This window comes from Plasmodium gallinaceum (genome assembly GCF_900005855.1).
Source record: "Plasmodium gallinaceum strain 8A genome assembly, contig: PGAL8A_v1_53, whole genome shotgun sequence".
In the NCBI taxonomy this organism is placed as follows: domain Eukaryota; phylum Apicomplexa; class Aconoidasida; order Haemosporida; family Plasmodiidae; genus Plasmodium; species Plasmodium gallinaceum.
In genome coordinates, this window is record NW_021628210.1 from 296,789 (window position 1) to 316,282 (window position 19,494).

Consider the following 19,494-nt stretch of genomic DNA (forward strand, 5'->3'; position numbering starts at 1 on the left):
GCTAATTTAAATTATTTTCACCTTTTTAAACTTATTTATATTTTGACTGTTTACTTTCATGTCATATTGTATTTTACTTATATTTTTGCTATTTAAGACAACTAAATCAACTTTGAATAATTCTGATAACACATTTATTAATTCTTCATTTGTAAAAAAGGTTATTTGAGCATTGTATTATTATATATATGTTTAATTTTTCTTATTTTAAATTTAATTATAATTTTAGCTAAAATATTTATTAATAACTTTAAGTATGTTCTAGAATTTTCAATTTATTGTATCTATATACAACAATTCAAAAATAGAAAAAAACAAATAGAAACGATACAGTATATATTAAAAAAAACTTATTTAAATTTATTTTATTTAACTATACATTATTTAATGTATCTTATTTTATATATACATTAATTTTTTTTTTTAAAAAATTTATAATTATATATTCTTTATTACGTTGTGCTGTATATACAGTGTTTTTAAATATGCGTAATTTATAATAGTTAAAATTGTTGATATAAAAGATAAAAATTAAATAAATAAGAAAATAGATTGTATCGCATGATTATGAAAGGTGTCTATTAAAAATATCATAAATAATAAAGTTAACAAAGTAATGATGGATTACTGGTTATAAAAAAACTACTTCTACCTTTTAAGAATTAAGAAAAAAAGAATATTTTTACATAATCAATTAATTAATAAAAATTTAAGGTAAAATAGTTAATGCTGAAGTAATAACAAGCCATATATATACTATTTTTTATTTAGATAAAGTGATATACAACAAAAATAATATAAAATTAAAATAAAAATATGATATATATTATTATAAAACATGTCTAATACAAAGAAAATAGGTCCTTACTACGTCTTAAAAACTATTGGAAGAGGATCATTTGGAATTGTTACAGCAGTTAAAGACGAAAATGGAAAAATGTAAATATTTGTAAATATATGTATATTCATACATTTATTTAAAAAAGTTACAATAAATTTAATCCATTGAAATATATGAAATAAATTCTTTAAATGTGATATTTTGGGGGTATTTTAATTTTTTATATGAATTATATTTTATAATTTTTTTTATTAGTTTTGTAGTAAAACAGTTAGACATGTCGTGCATGAGTAATAAAGAAAAAATGAATGTTGTTAATGAAGTAAAGGTATATATATGTTAAAAAAGAAAAAAGTAAAAAATCATAAAAAATAAACAAATATATACAAAATAAAAAATAGCAAAGTATTATTTTATTTTGTTTCTTTTTCTTTCTCTTCTATACTTAAGGCATTAATTGAAGTCTCAGTTCACCCTTTCATTGTTAGGTATAAAGAAGCTTTTATTGAAAATAGCATTTTATATGTTGCTATGGATTATTGTTCAAGTAAAAATTTATTTCATCTTAGTATTATATATTAATAACTAATTATTTTAGTTTTTATTTTTATCCTTTTCATTAAATGAAGAAGGAGATTTAAGCATATGCATAAAAAAAAATAAAGAAATGAAAACATTTATACCTGAAAGCAGAATTAAAAGATGGCTTTTACAAATAATTACTGCAATAAAATTTATACATGATAAAAAATTAATACATAGAGGTAATTAAATATTTTATTTTTGGCTTCAGTAGATAAATATTCATATAAGCACTTGCAAATTGTACTCTTTTATTATTATTATTTTTTTTTTTTTTTTTTATGCTTAGACTTTTAAACATATAGTTATTTATTTTTTTTAAAAAGATTTAAAATGTAACAACATATTTTTAGATGAGTATGAAAGAGCTAAAATAGGAGATTTTGGTTTAGCTAAGCTATTAGAGAATACAGAACAAACAAATACTCTATGTGGAACAATTGGATATATGGCACCAGAAGTTTGTAAAGTAAATAAATTATGTTTCACGTATATAAAATAATATATGCAAATTCTCTAAAATTATTTAATATATGTTACTTCTTTTTTTTTTTTTTTTTTTTTTTAAAAGAATATGCCTTATAGTTTTCCAGCTGATATATGGTCTCTAGGAGTAATTTTATATGAGCTCATCAGCTTAAAACAACCATTTAAATCGAAAAATGAAAATATGTTGTCAGTTGTTCAAAAAATTTGTGAAGATGAGGTAATTTACTAAACCATAAAAAAAAAAAATTAGGATTTCAAAAATAGTATAATTTTTACACATTAAACTTTATTTTATAGCCATCTCCTTTACCTACAAATTATTCTGAAGAATTGATAAGTTTATGTTATTGGATGCTAAAAAAAAATTCTGATGAAAGACCAACTGCATACGATATTATTGCAACTGATTACTTACAGGGGGAAATTGTTATAAAATTTAAAAAAAAAAAAAACATTAAAAAATATTTTTTAACCCATAAAAAAAAAGAAAAAAAAAAAAAAAAAAAAAACAAAGGTAAATAATCATTAAAAAATTAATGTATTACCTTTTTTACAGCAAGAATTACATTTATTAAAAAGTGAAATATTAAATAAGAATGAAGTAAATTAATATATTTTCAAGAAATTGAAAAAAAAACTTCTTGCTTTATTTCAATGTAAATATATATATATAAAAAACTTAAACATTATTATTATTTTAGAAAATGTATAGTATTTATAAGATATCTTTCTTTTTCTTCTTCATTTAATTTATTCCATTCATAATAAGAAATACTAATTATTGAAAAATGAAAGTTTGACAATAACCATTTTTTATATATTGTATTATGATTTTCTATCATATTGTAAGATATTTCATTATTATTATTTTTTTTAATCAGCAAGTTATAATGAGTTCTTCCATTAAATTCAATAGCAATATTTTTATAATAATTATTTCTATAAATTTTTAAGAATACATCTAAAGATATTTTTTGATTAGTTACATATTCATATATAACATTAGTAAAATGTTTTTTTAAAATAGTCAGTATATTATACTGATTAAAACAATAGTTCACATTTATCTTTTTATTTTCTTGAATAAATATTTTATTTTTATAAAAATTCATTAACTGATTTATTTCAAATGATAAACGAGAATAGTTATTGCATAACTTAGTTGAATAAAAATAATGAATATCTTTATTCTTATAGTTCAGCAAAATAATTTCTATTTTTTCTTTTTTTTTTTCTGTCATTTTATCAATAAATTTTTTAAGTATTATATCCCATCCTAATAAAGTGTAATATATTTTATGTTTTAATGATTCTTTCAAATTTATTTTATTCTTTTTTAAAAAACTTATATATAAATTTATTAATGAAATATCAAATATGCCTATAATTGATGAAACAAAAAAAAAATTATAAAAGTTTGATAAATTTATTTGAGCTATATTATTAAAAATATAGTATTTACAGTAATTATAAATAAAAAAATTATCCTCCTTTAAATTTAATAATTTTAATAATTTTAAATAATTTTCAAATAATTTTTTTTTACAAAATACAGATGAGTTAACTTTTTTGAAAGTATTTACAAGATATAATATTATATTATAGTTAATGATTTTCGAATAATACATTATATTAATAATTTTAAAAAATATATCAACATTATATTTAATTAAATTATCTTTGAATTTTTCTATATAATAATCTAAGAACTTTAAAACATTTTTTTCATTTATTAGACCATTTTTCGTTTGTGTGTAAAAAATATTACTTAGCTGAACAAAATTTTTATCGTCAATTAAATTGTAATTTATGTCATCTAATATCTTTGTTGTCAATTTTATTTTATAAATAAGTATTTGATGATATTTTAAATTAAATAATTCTTGATAATAATAATTTAAGTTTAATTTTCCTTCATTTTTTATTATATCATTTTTATTTTTTAAAATTTTTATGTTACTTTCATAATTACTATAGCATGAATATAGATATATAAAATTCAACTTATTGATACTTTTCTTTTTATGTATCTTAAAAAAAAAATTATAAAAATTTTCACAACATTTTAATATTAATATATAATTATTAATAGTATATAATGGCAAATAATTAAGTATATTATCTATGCATGTTTTGAAAACAAAGGTATAGCAAGATTTTAAGTTAAAAAGATTGTATTCTTGACAAATTTTCTTTTCTATTAAGTTATTATTACAAAAATTGTAATCTTCTATTATAATATTTTCCTTATTTAGTGTATTATTTTTAAACCCAGTTTTCAAATTGTCTATTTTTTTTTTGCCATTAAATGTTTGTTCATCCAGTAAATATAAATTTCCTATTTTTTCATATATTAATAGCCATTTTTGTTCATTAATACATGCATTTTTTAATAAATATGATATTTTTATTAAATTAAGATGATATTTTTTCAAATCATTTTCTTCATTATATAATGATTGGAAACTAAGTAAATTTCTATTTGTAGTATTTTCTTCTAATATGAATTTTTGAATATAAAAAAGAATATCGTCCACTTTTTTTGCTTCCTTTTCTATCACTTTTTTATTACTATTATTATGTGATCTTTTAATAACATTAATAATGTTTTTTTTAGAAAACTGTAAGGTGAAATTAAAACAAAGCATTTTATTATATCATTTTTACTTTATTTTTTTGATTTTATTATTTTTTTTTTTTTATCTTTATTTAATTTTATGAAATTTTTTCTTCTTTTATTTTAAAAATTTTTCTTAAAATTTTTGTTAAGATTTTACTTTATTATTTATCTTTTTACATAAACTCTCTTAATATCTAAATTATTTTTACAGTTTTCAGGTTCTTATTTTGTTTAACTATATCTTTTTACTATTTTCTCTAGGTTTCATAGTTTTGGTAAAATTAACTAATTTTTTTAAAATTATATTTTTAAATATTAAATCATCTTTATTAATTTATTACTTAATTTTATATTATGACATCTTTTTCTTTTCGTAAATTAATTTATAGATAACAAAACAAAAATCTTGTTCATCAAACAAAAGATAAAAAAATGTATATATGTTGATAAAAGGCAATTTTTTTTATTTTTTTGATAAAAAATTTAAAACGAAGAAAAAATTAAAATATATTATATATAAATATACATTTTATTAAGCTTTTTCCTTTCTTTTTTTTTTTTTCAAATTTTAAAACAGTTTAAGATGGATAAATTGAACAGAAAAAATTGAATAGAAATTTTTTTAAAAAAGAATTTAAATGTAAAGATGAAAATTTTATCTTTAGTTTTTTTTTTTTTTTTAACATATAATTATAGAAAAGTGTTATCTTATGAAAATAATTTTGTAAACAACAGCAATTTTTTGGTCCTCAATAAAATAAAAATAACATCTTCATACTTTACAAGAAATAAAAGAGAAGAAAAAGACTTATTAACAAAAACAATAGATGGAAATGAAAATGAGAATTCTTATATTTTAATAAATGAAAAGATAAATTCTTATAATTTGATAAATATTAATTGTACATTTAAAATTAAAAAGGAGTTTGATAAAACAAAATTGACAATATTTTTAATTAAAAAGTTAATGGATAATCATAAGGAAAATAAAAATTCTTATGATATAAAAGAATTAAAAACAAATGAAACATTTATATTTACAAATGAATTTAAAAATCATTTAGTTATTTCAAATTTATCAATTTTAGTTGTAAATTTGATAGCTTTTAATGGGTATTATAATTTTGATATTTTAATAACTGATGGTAAATATTCATTAAAAATCCCTTTTTTTAGAGTATTCTTATTTTTCTATAATAATTTACCAATAACAGCCTATCCTATAAAAAAAGAAAATATGATAATTATGAGTTTTATGAAAAAACATTTAACTAGAAATTACAAAAAAAAATATGTAAATAATGTTGTTTATAATTATAGAGATTATTATTCTCTTCCATTAATTCAAGAAAATAACAATTTTGAAAAACATGAACAAATGAATACGAAAATAATTATATTCATTATATTTCTAATGGCATATTTATTTATAGTATATATTTATCTCATTTTTATTTATTTGAAATATAATATTAAAAATGTTCACACAAATTATTATAATTATGTATTCATATTTTCTTTTATGCTAATTATGTTTCTTTTTATTTTATATGACTTTTTTTTAAACATTATTCAAATATCATATATTTTCATTTTTTCATTTACTTTTTTTTTGGTAGTTTTTTACAAAACTTTAACAAACTTAAGAGAAATTAGGAAATAAGAATAATACTTTTATATAAATTTAACGCTTTTTTTGTTAGCTTAAAACTCAAATTTATTACAAATTTCTTATAACTCTAATAATTACTAAATAATTTGTTTAATATATTATGTTTTTTTTTTATGGAATTTATAATTTAAAAACATTTAGTTTATATTCAAAAAAATATCTTTCTCTTTTTCTTTAAAAAAAAAGACAAATTCAACAATAATAAAAGAAAAAAATGAAGATAATGTAACAGCAAGAAACGAAAATAAAAAAAAAATGTTAACAAATAAAAAAAATATTTTATGTAATTTGTAAGATATGGAATTACTTATATAATTGCATTACAGTCAAATAATGAATTTACTCATATTTTTAATTTATTATTCTATTTTTTATGCATAAATATATATAAAAGTGCATAAAATTTAAATATATAAATAAAACAAATATGAATGGACGTATATGAATATTTATTGATTAAACATACGTTTACATAAAAAATTACATTTATTGAAAAATTGAAGGAAAAAAAATAAAAATAAAAATAAAAATTAAAAAAATTGTAACAAAATTATATATTAAAAAAACTTATGCTTTTAAGATGTAAAAATATAGAAATACAACTTTTTTTTATATAATAGGATATTATTAAATAGTAATGTAACATTTAAATTTTAATTTAGTATATTTTTTAAAACATATATATGTTGTTAAAAATGTTATTTCAATTTGTAATTTAAAAAAAAAAATCAAAGTTTTGTAATACATTATTTTTTCCCTTAAAACTATTTACATTTTCTTCATTAATTAAATTGTTACTAAAACTTCCTTCTTCATGATTACAACTGTTTAAATTGTTAACATAAGTTTTATCAAATAAATTTTGTTTAGTTTCATTTACGAAATTACATTCTGTTTTTTTCAAATTTTTTTTTAAATTGTTGTTGTCACTATCTTGATTATTTAAATTTATATTTGCTATATTTTTTTCAGAAAAAGAAATATTTTTTGAATTTGCAAAAAGTTGTGCAATAGATTTTTTTGCTGCTTGAACTTTTGCATCTCTTAATTCTTTTTCAGATAAATCATTAAAATTATTAAAATTTTTTTTCTCATTAAATTTATTAAAATTTAATCCATCATTAAAGTTATTAAAACTCTTAATATTATCAAATTCATTAAAAACATTAGAATTATTATCATTAAAAGAAAATTCCTTTAACTTACTTGAATTATTCGAATTTTTAATATCATTAAAAAAATAAGAATCTTTTCCAATATTTTTATTATCATCACAATTCATATTATCAAATGAATAAAAGTCATTATTCATATATATTTTATTACTAGACACATTTCCTTTATTATCTATAAAATTTCTTTTTTCTTTATTATTATTAATGCTTATTAATTCATCTGTTTTCTTATTTTCAATAATTTTTAAGGAATCAAAAATATCTATATTTCCTGAATTTCCTGCTTCTGTTTCACTTTAAAAATAAAAAAAAAAAAGAGATATGTAATAAAATAAATAATGTTGTGAATTAAAATCAAAAATATACAAAATTTTTAAAGGCTTACATTTTATTTTCATTTTTAAAATTTGTTATATCGATTATTTTATCTTGGGGAAGTTTACTTTCATTACTAAAATAAAAAAATTTTAAATTGTAAAAATAATAAAATAAATTTTATATTGTTTTTCTTTTTTAATTTTATATTGAATCGAATAACTATATATTTTTTTTCTTCGTTAAAACTTTTCTTACTTGGATGATGAATTTGCTAATGTATCATCTGGAAGACAATTCTTTGGATTCATTCCTAAAATAAGATGAAATAATAAATATATATATATATAGATATAAATATAAATATATAAACTTTTGTATTATTATACCTTCTAAATAGTATTGATATGGTTCCTTCTTATTAGCAGGAACATATAATTTCTTCTCATATTTATTTTTTATCCAATTTTGCATTATACTGAAGAAATAATAATAATTTATAAGCCAAATATATATATATATATAATTACAATTTTTACAAAATTTTACATGTATATATAAATTAAAAATAATTACACTTATGTGTATCATACTATAAATATAAATTATATTTATGTTACTTACAATTATATATATTAAACATTATATATATAAATTTTATAATTTAATAAATATTTATATAGTTTATGTTAATTTTTTATATATATTTACACTGAAGAATCTCCTTGCTTTGGTATATACGTATCTTTTGGTAAGTTATATAAATAATAAGAGTTAGATAAATCATTGCCAATATTTTTTATACACTTAAAAAAAAAAAAAAAGAAAAAAAGAACAACTAATTAAATCATTTATTTATATAAAATATATTAGTTAATGTAAGTGTTACATGAATCCACTGTGGAGTAATTTTATCTAATGTCAAAGATTTTACTTTGGAAATGTGAACGCCTAAATTTCTATGTATACCTGAACATTCTATACATATTATTATACCTAAATTAATACTAGCCCATCTAGGGCATTTTGCTCCACAATCTGCACATTTATTATTTCCTTTTATTTTTGTTATGTTTTCAATTTCATTTTGATGAGAATTATTAGTCTTGTTAGCCATACGCATCTTCAAAATAATTATCTTTCTTTTTACATATATATATATACATGTATAAATGTAAATTTTTTGAATTTATTAGTATTAATTTAAATGCATATATATTAAATAAGAATGTGATGTGACGTTTTTCGTTTCATTGAACATTCAAAAACTTTTTTCTTAATTTTTGCTTCACACTATGAAAAGAAAAATTAATTTCTTCATAATTAAAAAAATAAAAAAATAAAAAAATAAAATAAATTTCTGAAAAATTATTTTATTTAAATATGTTACAAAGCAAATTTTTATTCCTACAAGAAATTTATAATTTTATGACATGCAAAAATGTTGTATAATTTGAAGTATCAAAATGTAATTTTGAAATATATGTGATTCTTTTAAATATTAATGATATTTTTAAATTAACAATTTAATGTTTGTTATTATTGAAATGAATATGTCTTATTTTTTATTTTATTTTATCCTTTTTTTTTTTTTTTTTAAATGAAAAGAAATAAAAATCCTTTTAAATGTCAAACTACTTAATGGGGATAAAGAAAATAGAGATATTAAAAAAATTATATAAAGTATCCATTAAAAAAAAATGAATCTTATCATATTATTTTTTTTTTTACACAAAAAAAAGAAAAAAAAAAAAATTTAATATATATTTATCGTCTTTCTTGTATATTTATTAATGAAAACATTTTTTTTTATTTTTATTTAATTTATAAAACATAATTATAAGAAGAAAAAGTAGAAAAATTAAAAGAAAAAATACAATATGTGTATAAGGAAATTGAAATTTTACCTTAAGTGTAAATTCACACAAGCTTTTTTTTTTTTTTTTTTTTTTTTTTTTTTACAATTATAAAATGTATTGATTTTCTATAATATATTATATATATATATATATATATATATATAATTAATTTTAATAAACCTTATTTAGATACGACAAAACATTTCATTAAATTTGTGTAGTTATTAAAAAATTTTAACAATTTTTAAAAATAAAAAATTTTACATAATTTATTAGAATACAAATGTTTTATAAAATTCCAAATATATATATATATTACAATATTTAGTTATTTTAAATAAGCCATATGTTTTTTAAAATTCTTTTAAATGTATTTGTTAAACATTAATTTTAATTTATAATAAAAATATTACTATGTCATAAAATTGTATAAGTATTAAAATTGTAAAATATATAAATATTACAGTGTATATAATTTAATAATTTCATCAGTTTTTTTTTTTTTTCTTTTAGAAAAAAAAGTAAAAATTATATAAATATGCACACATGTATTAAATCTAAGACATGCATATAAAAAATTTTTTAAATATCTATAATTACAAAAAAGAAAAAGATTTTATAAATCACGAAAGAACGATTTTGTTCTCTTTTTCATTTTATTTGATATATGTGAATTTTTTATTTCAATTGGATAAAATTTAATAGAATTATCATGTGATACACTTGCTAATAAATTTTTCTTTTTATTAATAGCTAACTTTTCAATACTATCATTTCCATTGTGTCTACCTATACTTTTACCAATTTTATTTGGTAAAAGATGAGCAGATTTTATTATTCCATCTGATGTACCATAACAAATGGTATATTCATCTAATTTAACAAAAGTATTAATTATATCTTTACTAGCTTTCAGTTTTCCTTCAATGTTTCCCCAATGTTTCTTAGAAAAAATTGTAATGTATCCATTTAATGTTGCACATGCTATTTTCGTATTGTGTGCAATAAACTGTAAACTTAAAAATTCATCATCATATTCTGTTGAAATGCTATGAGAGGAAATTTTTTTTTTATTAAGAATATCATAAAGTGCTATATAACCCCCACTTGAAATAACAACAGATTTTTCATCAGGATCAAGTAGCATACTTGATATTGTATCATCAAATTCTTTTATCTTATGTATAGGATTTCTTGACTCATCTCTTAAATCCCAATGTTTTATAAACCCTCTTTCATCAGTTGTTAAAAAAGTATTTGAACTTGTGAATAAAATTGAATTTATTGTAAAATCATGACACTTGTTTTTCCATAAAACTTTTCCTGTAATATCTGTTATTGAACAATTATTATCTGATGATGCAGCTAAAATTTTGTTACCATTTTTTGAAAATGTAACACACCTTAATGCTTTTTCATGATTATATACGTCCCATTTTTTTTGAAATTTTTTTTTATCATCATTTAATTTATATAATATCAAATTTCCATTAAATAAACCTGCACATATCATATCTAATTTGGGATGAAACTCTAAATCGAAAATTAAGGTTTCGCAATCAATTGAAACACATATTCCTTTCATTTTTTTTTTTTTTTTAATAGTTTTGTAGATTTTATTTATTACAATAACACATGAATGTTTTGAAAAGTTAATGTAAATATTACAAATTTTTAAAGATAAATTAACAAAAATATTTAGAATATATATTAATTATTTAAAAATTAGAAAATATAATTATTAATAATATAAAAGGTTTAAAATATATTTGGATTTTTAATTAAAAGTATGTTTATATCCTTAAAAATACAATTAACACATAATATCTTATAATGGAAAAAATTTTCAATTTTTCCTTTTGAATTAATTTTATAGAATATTTTATGATTTTAATTTATATATTCCTTATATTTATAAAACATATTTTTACTATTATTATCATTTAGATAATTTTCATATTTCTATATATTTATACTTTAAATATAGTTCATAATATATCTTCCATATTTCATAAGATTGTTCCTTTTTTATTTATCTCCTTTATATATGTCCAACATTATGTGCAACTATTGCACTTTTAAAATGTTAAGAAAATTAATTATTACTATTTTTAAAATGTTTCCTCCACTAAAAGCTTTAACAAGCTTGCTGCATCTTTCTCTACTGTTTGATTAATTTTTTTTTTTTTTTTTTAAGCTTTATATTTTTTCCTTTTTTTGTTATTTCGAAATAATTTACTAATTAAAACTTCCTTTATTCTTTGTAACAATTTAAATTAATTTTAAAATTAAAATAAGTTTAAAGAGAAAATAAGGACATTTAAAAAAAATATATATATATAACTAAAAATAATTAAAATTTTGTAATATAAAAAATATTTAAAGAAATCAAATAAATCATTGTATATAAAAAAAAAGAGTATAAAAAAGGTATGAAAAATATTCAAATTTTAAATTATGTTTTTTGTGTTTGAAACATTTATGTAAACTTTTATTGTACTATAAATTTTTTTAAAAAGAATGTTCAAATATATGCTTTTGCAACAAATACATTTTTATAAAGTTAAAATAAAATTTTATTTTTTATAATGTTTTGTAATATATTTTTAGTTTTTAAAGATATAATTAAAAAAAAAAAAAAAAAAAAAAAAAAAAAAAAAAAAAGAAAAAAATAAAAAAAAAAAAAAAAAAAAAAAAGAAAAAAATAAAATAAAATAAAATAAAATAAAATAAAATAAAATAAAATAAATTAAAATAAATCATATAAGAAAAAATTAAAATGGAAATACTTTTATCTATAGATATGCAAGAAATCATAAAATGTTGAATAATAAAGTATAAAAAAATGTATATACTATATAACCTAAAATTTAAATGTCTGTATTTATTTCTCTTATTTTTGTAAAAAATAAAAATGTTCATTACTTATTTTTTTATATGAATAAAGTTTTATTAACTTTTATCTATTATCAACTTATTAGATAATATTTATGTTTACACATAGTGTATACATTATTTAATTTATGTATTGTTTTTTATATTTTATATATATTTGCAATACTGAATTTTATAAATTTATAGTTGTAAAAATAGTTTTTTTTTACATAAAAGATAAGTATTTAGGAATAGGAAGTATGGTATTAATGAATAATAGATGGATTTTTTAAATTATTTTTTATTAAAATAAGAATTATAAAAATTACAATGAAACATACTTTATATTATAACATGTAAGAGTAAAAAATTATAGAGGAATTTAAGTATGTTTTTTTTTTTTTTTTTAAACATTATTATTGTAATAGATTGAAAATTATTACTATTCTATTGTTGCTAAGTATTCAATAATAGTTGTTTATTTTTATAAATTCTTCAGTTGTTTATATAAAAGGAAAACATCCATGAAATATGGAGATAAAAAAAAAGAATACGATAACTGACATATATAATTGTAAATATAAAAATAAAAATGTATTAAAAACAATAAATGACATAAATGAATTGATAAACAAATATCCCCGTACTAATCGGGAGTTAAATACGTATATTATAAAAAAAAACAGTACAAATGATATATCCCTTTTAAAAAGTTTTGTATTTTACGTGTTTACACAAATAATAAGTATATTGGCAGTGTGTTTAGTAATATTTTGTATTGGGTTTTTAATAGGAAATCATATTTCATCAAAATCATCTATAATGAATTCTATAAATTATAATTTTTATTTATCTTATGATAATGGTGCAGAATTATATATGAATAGTGAAAGTAATATTTTACGGCTAGACATAATGATTAATTTTAATTTTGATTATAATAATTTATTCATGGGTACTTTAATTAATAACATGTTACTATATTACTATCCATCTAATGATATTGGATTAGTTGCTGATGAGTTTTGTTATAATTTTGAAGGTATAAAAAAAGAAAATGGAAAAATTTCTCCTCCAAAAACCTCATTTATAAAATCAGCTGTAAGTGATGAAATTTTTAAAAAATTTTTAAAAGAAGAATCGTTAATTTTTTTAAATTATTCTATTAAAATGGATAATAATGTAAAAATAACTTATATAAATGATTTATTATTTGAAAATTTATTTGCATATCCAATTGGTGGTTCAGATATTACTATGTCACCTGGTATTATGCAAGGTATAAATTCAATTAATGCTTTAATTAGTATTAATTATAATGTGGATGACAAAAATATATTAGATAAATTATTAGATGATTGTAAAAAAGGAAGAATCTATATACAATTACACTCTGGAAATAATCAAATTAAAACCATTTTATTTCGTTTTCAACCACAAACAGGGGTTTTTTTACCATTTAGTATCCCATGTAAAATAAAGAGAAACACAATAATAAAAAATAATGAATTTCGTTTAAATGTTATTAAAAATCATAAAATTCAAAAATCAGCTATTAAAAATATCAATTTATTTATTAATTAAATATTTGAAAAAAAAAAAAAAAAAAAAAAAAATCTTTATATATTTATATACTCATAATAAAAATAATAGTTTTTTTTGTATTACAAGTACAAATTTTCTATTTTTTTAAAATAAAAGTTATATGCATATATAAATAAATTTAATTATAAACTTGATAAGTAAATAAAATTTTTTTTTTGTCCTTTTTTAATTATTTAAGATTCCTATTAGAATTCATTTTATCTATATAATTTCCTTTTTATTACACTTTTTTTTTTTAAATATTTAGATAGATTAGCATAGTAAATAATATGTAATTTACACAATGGAGATATTATTATGCATTAATTTTTTTTTTTTTAATTTCTTCTAAAAATGCAATTTTTTTCTGTATATATATGTTTTTTTGTTTATACCATTAATGTGCCTAATATATTATTTTGAAATATCATTTTTATAATTTTTTTTAAAAAAATTTACATAAAAACTTAATTACTGTGATTAATACTATTCTTATAGATTAATAATTAACTTTGTTTTTATTTTTAAATATAAATTAAATACATTGAAAAGAATATATAGGTATATTAAACATTAATGATTTTCAATGTATTCAAATATATTTATTTTCTTCTTATTTCAATTACTTGAAGTTCTATTATGAAATTAACATTAAAAAAAAAAATATAAATAAATAATAAACAAATAAAATAAATATAATCTTATTTTTTACATATTTGATTTGAAATTTCTTAATTAATAATTGTGAATATATTTTCTTCATTTTATATTTCAAATTTTTTATTTTTTTAAATTGTTGTTATATAAACACTACATTTTGTTACATTATTTTTTAAACTTATTTATTTTTTTTTTTTATTTTTGTTATTTTTAGTTCCAATTTTCCCTTTATTTTTTTTTCTTTTAAAATATTAAAATATATTTAAGGGAAATCATATTTTTTCAAATTAGTTATAAAATATTTGTATTCATTTTTTTACTATTTTTGATTTTTCTATTCATATTATTACAATGTTAAATATAATTTCGTAACTGCAATGTTCTTTTATTTTATAAAACTTTTTGAAGAATTTTTTTTTCTTTTGCTAATTTAAAGTGAAAATTATTCTTAAGAAATCTTTTTTTTTTTTTTTGTAAATAATTTTAATTTTATAAAGTGAAAAATTACTTTCTTTATAAATATATATAGATTATTTTAATTATATTAAATCTTCTTTTTATTTGTATTTTTTATTTTTTTAAATAATTTTTCCTATAATTTTTAATTTTAATTTCAATATTTTTTTTTTTTTTCTTTCTTCTTTTCTATTTTTTCTTTATTTTTTTTTTCTTTTCTTTTCTTTTCTTTTTACTTCATTTTTTTTTTTTTTTTGTTTATTTAAAATAATGACAAAAATATGATTAAAAGTTCCAATTTGAATAATTTAAATTCTGATATTAATAATAATGAATTAATTGTAGCAAAGCAGCTTTTTCCTACTTTCTTAAAGGTAGATGAAAAAACGAAAGAAATTTATAAAAATTTTAATGTAGAAGAATATATATCTGAAATAACAAGATATAAAGTGAACACAGATATAATATATGAAGAGCACAATGAAAATCCAACAGTAAATGAAGATAAAAATATAAATGAATTAGATAACTTAGAGAAAAATATAAATAAGGTAGGAATAGATATCAATTCTTACAAGGAGGAATTGCATTTTTTAAGGTGTAATCCTTTACATTTAAATAGATGGTATAAATTTTTAGAATTGTATGAAAGAGAAGAGATATATGAACAATTTTTGTTAATTTTTCCAAGGTGTACCTTGTATTGGATAAAATATGCAGAATTAAAAATAAAAAAAAAAGAATATAAAAATGCATATAATATTTATCGTAAATGTATTGATTCAAATATTTATGATTTGAAATTATTTTTATCTTTTTTATATTTTGCATATCATACTTCTTCAATTCATGAATATATAAGTTTTTTATTTGAGTCATTAAGATGTGTAGGAACAGATATTAAGTCAGGTAATATATGGGTTGAATTGCTCTATATATTAATAAAAATTCATAATACTAACTTATTATTAAATAACAATATACAAAATTTATTATATGATCCATTTAAAAATAATAATAATGGAAATAGGACTGAAACCCCATTATTACCTTCTGAAAAAGAACAATTAATATTTAAATCGCCAATTCCTAATAGCAATTCAAAAATTAGTTATATTGAACATTATACAAGTGATGGAAAATTAAGAAAATTTTATCAATGTTGGCTTAATAATGCAACCAAATATTTAGATAAGGTATGGAAATGCTTTTGTTCTTTTGAAAAGAGCAACGATAATTTTACAAATACTTATTTATCCACATATAATACCCAATACTTAAATTCAAAAAATGCATATAAAGAATTATCAAATCTGTATAGAGAAATGAATTTAGATAAAAAATTTAAAATAATCATACCCATTAATAAAAAATCGAAAATTGAAAATAACTTACTATATATAAAATGGATAAAAATTATTAATTTCGAAAAATCCAATCCTCTTAAATTAAAATTATCTTTAGTATGTAAAAGAATTATGTATACATATGAACAAGCATTGATACAATTACAATTCAATGCAGATTTATGGTTTTCATATTTTCAATTTTTATTATTAAATAAAAAATTTAATTATGCTATTAGAATTATGAGAGAAGCAATTGAAATATATTTACCATTTGATGAACTGTTAAAATTAAATTTTGCATATTTTTTGGAAAAATATTCTTTAATAAATCAAGCTCATTATATTTATCAATTAATGCTGAATGAAGTTACAAAAAAAAAGAAGAAATTTTCTTTATCCTTTTTATATTCCAAAGAAAAATTTAAAAAATTACCATATTGTCATTTAAAAAAGAAAAGAAAAGAAAGAATAAAAGGAAATGAAAAAAACAACGAGAATGAAAAAGTAAATGAGAAAAAAAAAGAAAATGAAAAAAACAATGAGAATGAAAAAGTAAATGAGAAAAAAAAAGGAAATGAAAAAAAGAACGAGAATGAAAAAGTAAATGAGAAAAAAAAAGGAAGAAAGTTAGAACAAAATGAAAATGATGAAGAAAATAAAAAAGAATTTAAAAAAATAAAAAGAGAAAACATAAAAATAGAAGAAAAAGAAAAAATGGAAGAAAAAAGCAATAATGATATTGAAAATGGTGATAAAAATGAAATGAAATTTTTGAATAATCCTTCTGAAAATTTATCAGGTATCAGTGATGATGAAATAAGAAGAAAGTTTTATCAAAGTGATTATGAAAATTTAGAAGAAAGAAAAAAGTATTTTATAAAATATATTAATGTAAATAAAAAAAAAAGGAGACATTTTGTATTTATTCACTTCTTAAATTTTATTAAAAGAAATTATGATGAAACTGTGTGGAGATATTATGTAGGTATAATAATGAATCAAGAAAAATGCTCAGAAGAAATATATTATTATTGTGCAAACATAGAAAGAAGGATTTTAAATAATGAAAAAAGAGCTATGTATATTATGAGTGAAGGCTATAAGAAATTTTCATCAAAAAAAAAATATCTTTTTTATTATATAAATTTTTTATTAGAAAAAGGAAATTTAAATCATATAAGAACTTTAGTTTATAAATATGTTCATGATTTTTATACCAAATTTTATAAAGAATATGAAGTAAATTATTCATTTGATAAAAAAAACACAAAATCGAAAATTGGACAAAATGAATTTAATTTATTTGAATCAAGTTATTTAAAATTATTAAAAAGCAAAAATAAATCATGCAATAAAATATGGAATTTGCTAATACAACTAGAAATATTTTACGGTGATATAAGAAATTTGAATAAAATTTTTGAAATAAAATTAAAATATGATTCAGGTTATAATTTAGAAGAAAATAAAAATATTTTATTAGATTTCACGAATTTATCAAATAATAATGAAAATATGCTATTAGATGATAATAATATTACTAATATATTATGTAAAGGATATTTTGAAAACTTAAAAAAAAATGATATTGATAGCTTGCAATTTAAAATAAAATTAATTAATTCGCAATTATTTGCTGGTGCATCTTTAAAAAAAACATTTTCTTTTTTTGAAATTAAAAGCATTAATCCATTTTCATCTTTAACTTTTTGTAGTAGTATGGGGAAAAAAAAAAAAAAAAGGGAAGAAAAAGAAGCATCAATAATTCTGAATGAACAAGTAAATGAGGAAGATTTAAATGTAAGTAATATAAATAAAAGTTTTGTGAATGAAAATATTTCAAAAGAAGATGATCACTTTGATAATGACGTAGTTAAAAATGAGAATGACAATAATTACAGGAAACAAAAAGTGGGTAAATTTAAAAATAGATTAATTAGTTTAACATATGATTCATTCAATTTTTATGACTCCGAAAATTACATGAAAAAAAAGAAAGTAAGCATTAATGGTAATATTAATATAAAAAAAAGAAAAAAAGAAAAAATAGATGTAACTGATTCCATTAATTATATTATTAGACCTGATTTAAAGACTATGTCTATATATAAACCTTTTGAAAGTTACAAATATTCAGAAAAAGAAAAAAAACAAAAAAAAAATAATGAAACAAGCAACCCTTTGAATGACATAGATTATTTTGATGACTTAAATAAAAATAATAAATACAATGAAAAAGATAAAGATGATAAGAAGGAATATATTTTAAAAAGAGAATATTTTAATATGCCTAATCTAATAAACGATTTTTTAAGTTTATTGCCACAAGAAAATTCATGCTTAAAATTATCGGATAATTCAATTGATTATTTAGTTACATCTTTACAAAATTTAAAAATACCAAAATTAAAAAAATTTCCTTACGAGCCAATACCAATAAAAGAAATTATTCAAATTAAAAATGAGTTAAATAATTAAAGCAAATTTTAATTTCTTACTTACATTAATTATTTCTTTAGAAAATACAAATATACAAAAAAAAGGAAATTCGTACAAAATAAAAAAAATAATGTAATGATGGTTAGTGGTCTTAAAGGGAAATTAATTCATACAGAAATTTATATAACAAATGACAATACGTATATATATTTATTTATTTATATATTATTATCAATTTATTTAATGAATTTATATACTTTATTTAAATTTTTATATTCATATCTTTTTTTTTTTTTTATAAAAATATATATTTTTATATAAAAATGTGTGCCTTATGAATTAACAGAATTTATAATATTTTTTTTTATTATTTCTTTTATAACATGTTTCTTCCATATGAATAACCTTCAAAAAAAATAAAGTTAGGCATAAATGATATCCATTAAAAAATAAAAGTTCAAAGAATATTAAGCAAAACTGAAATAAGATTAAACTTTACAACTTAAAATATATATAATATTTAAATGGTCATACAATAAAAACAATTTTTTTTCTTTTTTTCTTTTTGCTTCATCAAAA

The 19,494-nt window shown here is 17.2% G+C and overlaps 7 protein-coding genes across 7 annotated transcripts; 4 read left to right on the plus strand and 3 right to left on the minus strand.

Moving 5' to 3' along the window:
* Positions 1-838: 838 nt before the first annotated feature.
* Positions 839-2,522, plus strand: NEK2 (NIMA related kinase 2, putative; the record flags this gene model as incomplete). The annotated part of the gene is made up of 8 exons (XM_028674934.1): positions 839-939; positions 1,097-1,169; positions 1,311-1,388; positions 1,440-1,605; positions 1,750-1,892; positions 1,995-2,129; positions 2,210-2,338; positions 2,469-2,522. The coding sequence occupies 8 exons, from the start codon at positions 839-841 to the stop codon at positions 2,520-2,522; spliced, it is 879 nt and encodes a 292-aa protein (XP_028525850.1).
* An 82-nt stretch (positions 2,523-2,604) lies between these two features.
* On the minus strand, positions 2,605-4,560 carry PGAL8A_00073300 (RAP protein, putative; the record flags this gene model as incomplete). The annotated part of the gene is made up of 1 exon (XM_028674945.1): positions 2,605-4,560. The coding sequence occupies one exon, from the start codon at positions 4,558-4,560 to the stop codon at positions 2,605-2,607; it is 1,956 nt and encodes a 651-aa protein (XP_028525851.1).
* Positions 4,561-5,178: 618 nt separating this feature from the next.
* On the plus strand, positions 5,179-6,195 carry PGAL8A_00073400 (conserved Plasmodium protein, unknown function; the record flags this gene model as incomplete). The annotated part of the gene is made up of 1 exon (XM_028674956.1): positions 5,179-6,195. The coding sequence occupies one exon, from the start codon at positions 5,179-5,181 to the stop codon at positions 6,193-6,195; it is 1,017 nt and encodes a 338-aa protein (XP_028525852.1).
* Positions 6,196-6,919: 724 nt separating this feature from the next.
* Positions 6,920-8,817, minus strand: PGAL8A_00073500 (ADP-ribosylation factor GTPase-activating protein, putative; the record flags this gene model as incomplete). The annotated part of the gene is made up of 6 exons (XM_028674967.1): positions 6,920-7,673; positions 7,765-7,830; positions 7,953-8,007; positions 8,084-8,172; positions 8,406-8,500; positions 8,584-8,817. The coding sequence occupies 6 exons, from the start codon at positions 8,815-8,817 to the stop codon at positions 6,920-6,922; spliced, it is 1,293 nt and encodes a 430-aa protein (XP_028525853.1).
* Positions 8,818-10,169: 1,352 nt separating this feature from the next.
* On the minus strand, positions 10,170-11,138 carry PGAL8A_00073600 (nucleolar Jumonji domain interacting protein, putative; the record flags this gene model as incomplete). Its single annotated transcript, XM_028674978.1, has 1 exon — positions 10,170-11,138. One exon carries the CDS (start codon positions 11,136-11,138, stop codon positions 10,170-10,172), a length of 969 nt encoding a protein of 322 aa, XP_028525854.1.
* A 1,820-nt stretch (positions 11,139-12,958) lies between these two features.
* Positions 12,959-14,011, plus strand: PGAL8A_00073700 (conserved Plasmodium protein, unknown function; the record flags this gene model as incomplete). Its single annotated transcript, XM_028674989.1, has 1 exon — positions 12,959-14,011. One exon carries the CDS (start codon positions 12,959-12,961, stop codon positions 14,009-14,011), a length of 1,053 nt encoding a protein of 350 aa, XP_028525855.1.
* Positions 14,012-15,408: 1,397 nt separating this feature from the next.
* PGAL8A_00073800 (conserved Plasmodium protein, unknown function) lies at positions 15,409-18,954 on the plus strand (the record flags this gene model as incomplete). Its single annotated transcript, XM_028675001.1, has 1 exon — positions 15,409-18,954. One exon carries the CDS (start codon positions 15,409-15,411, stop codon positions 18,952-18,954), a length of 3,546 nt encoding a protein of 1,181 aa, XP_028525856.1.
* Between the last annotated feature and the right edge of the window lie 540 nt (positions 18,955-19,494).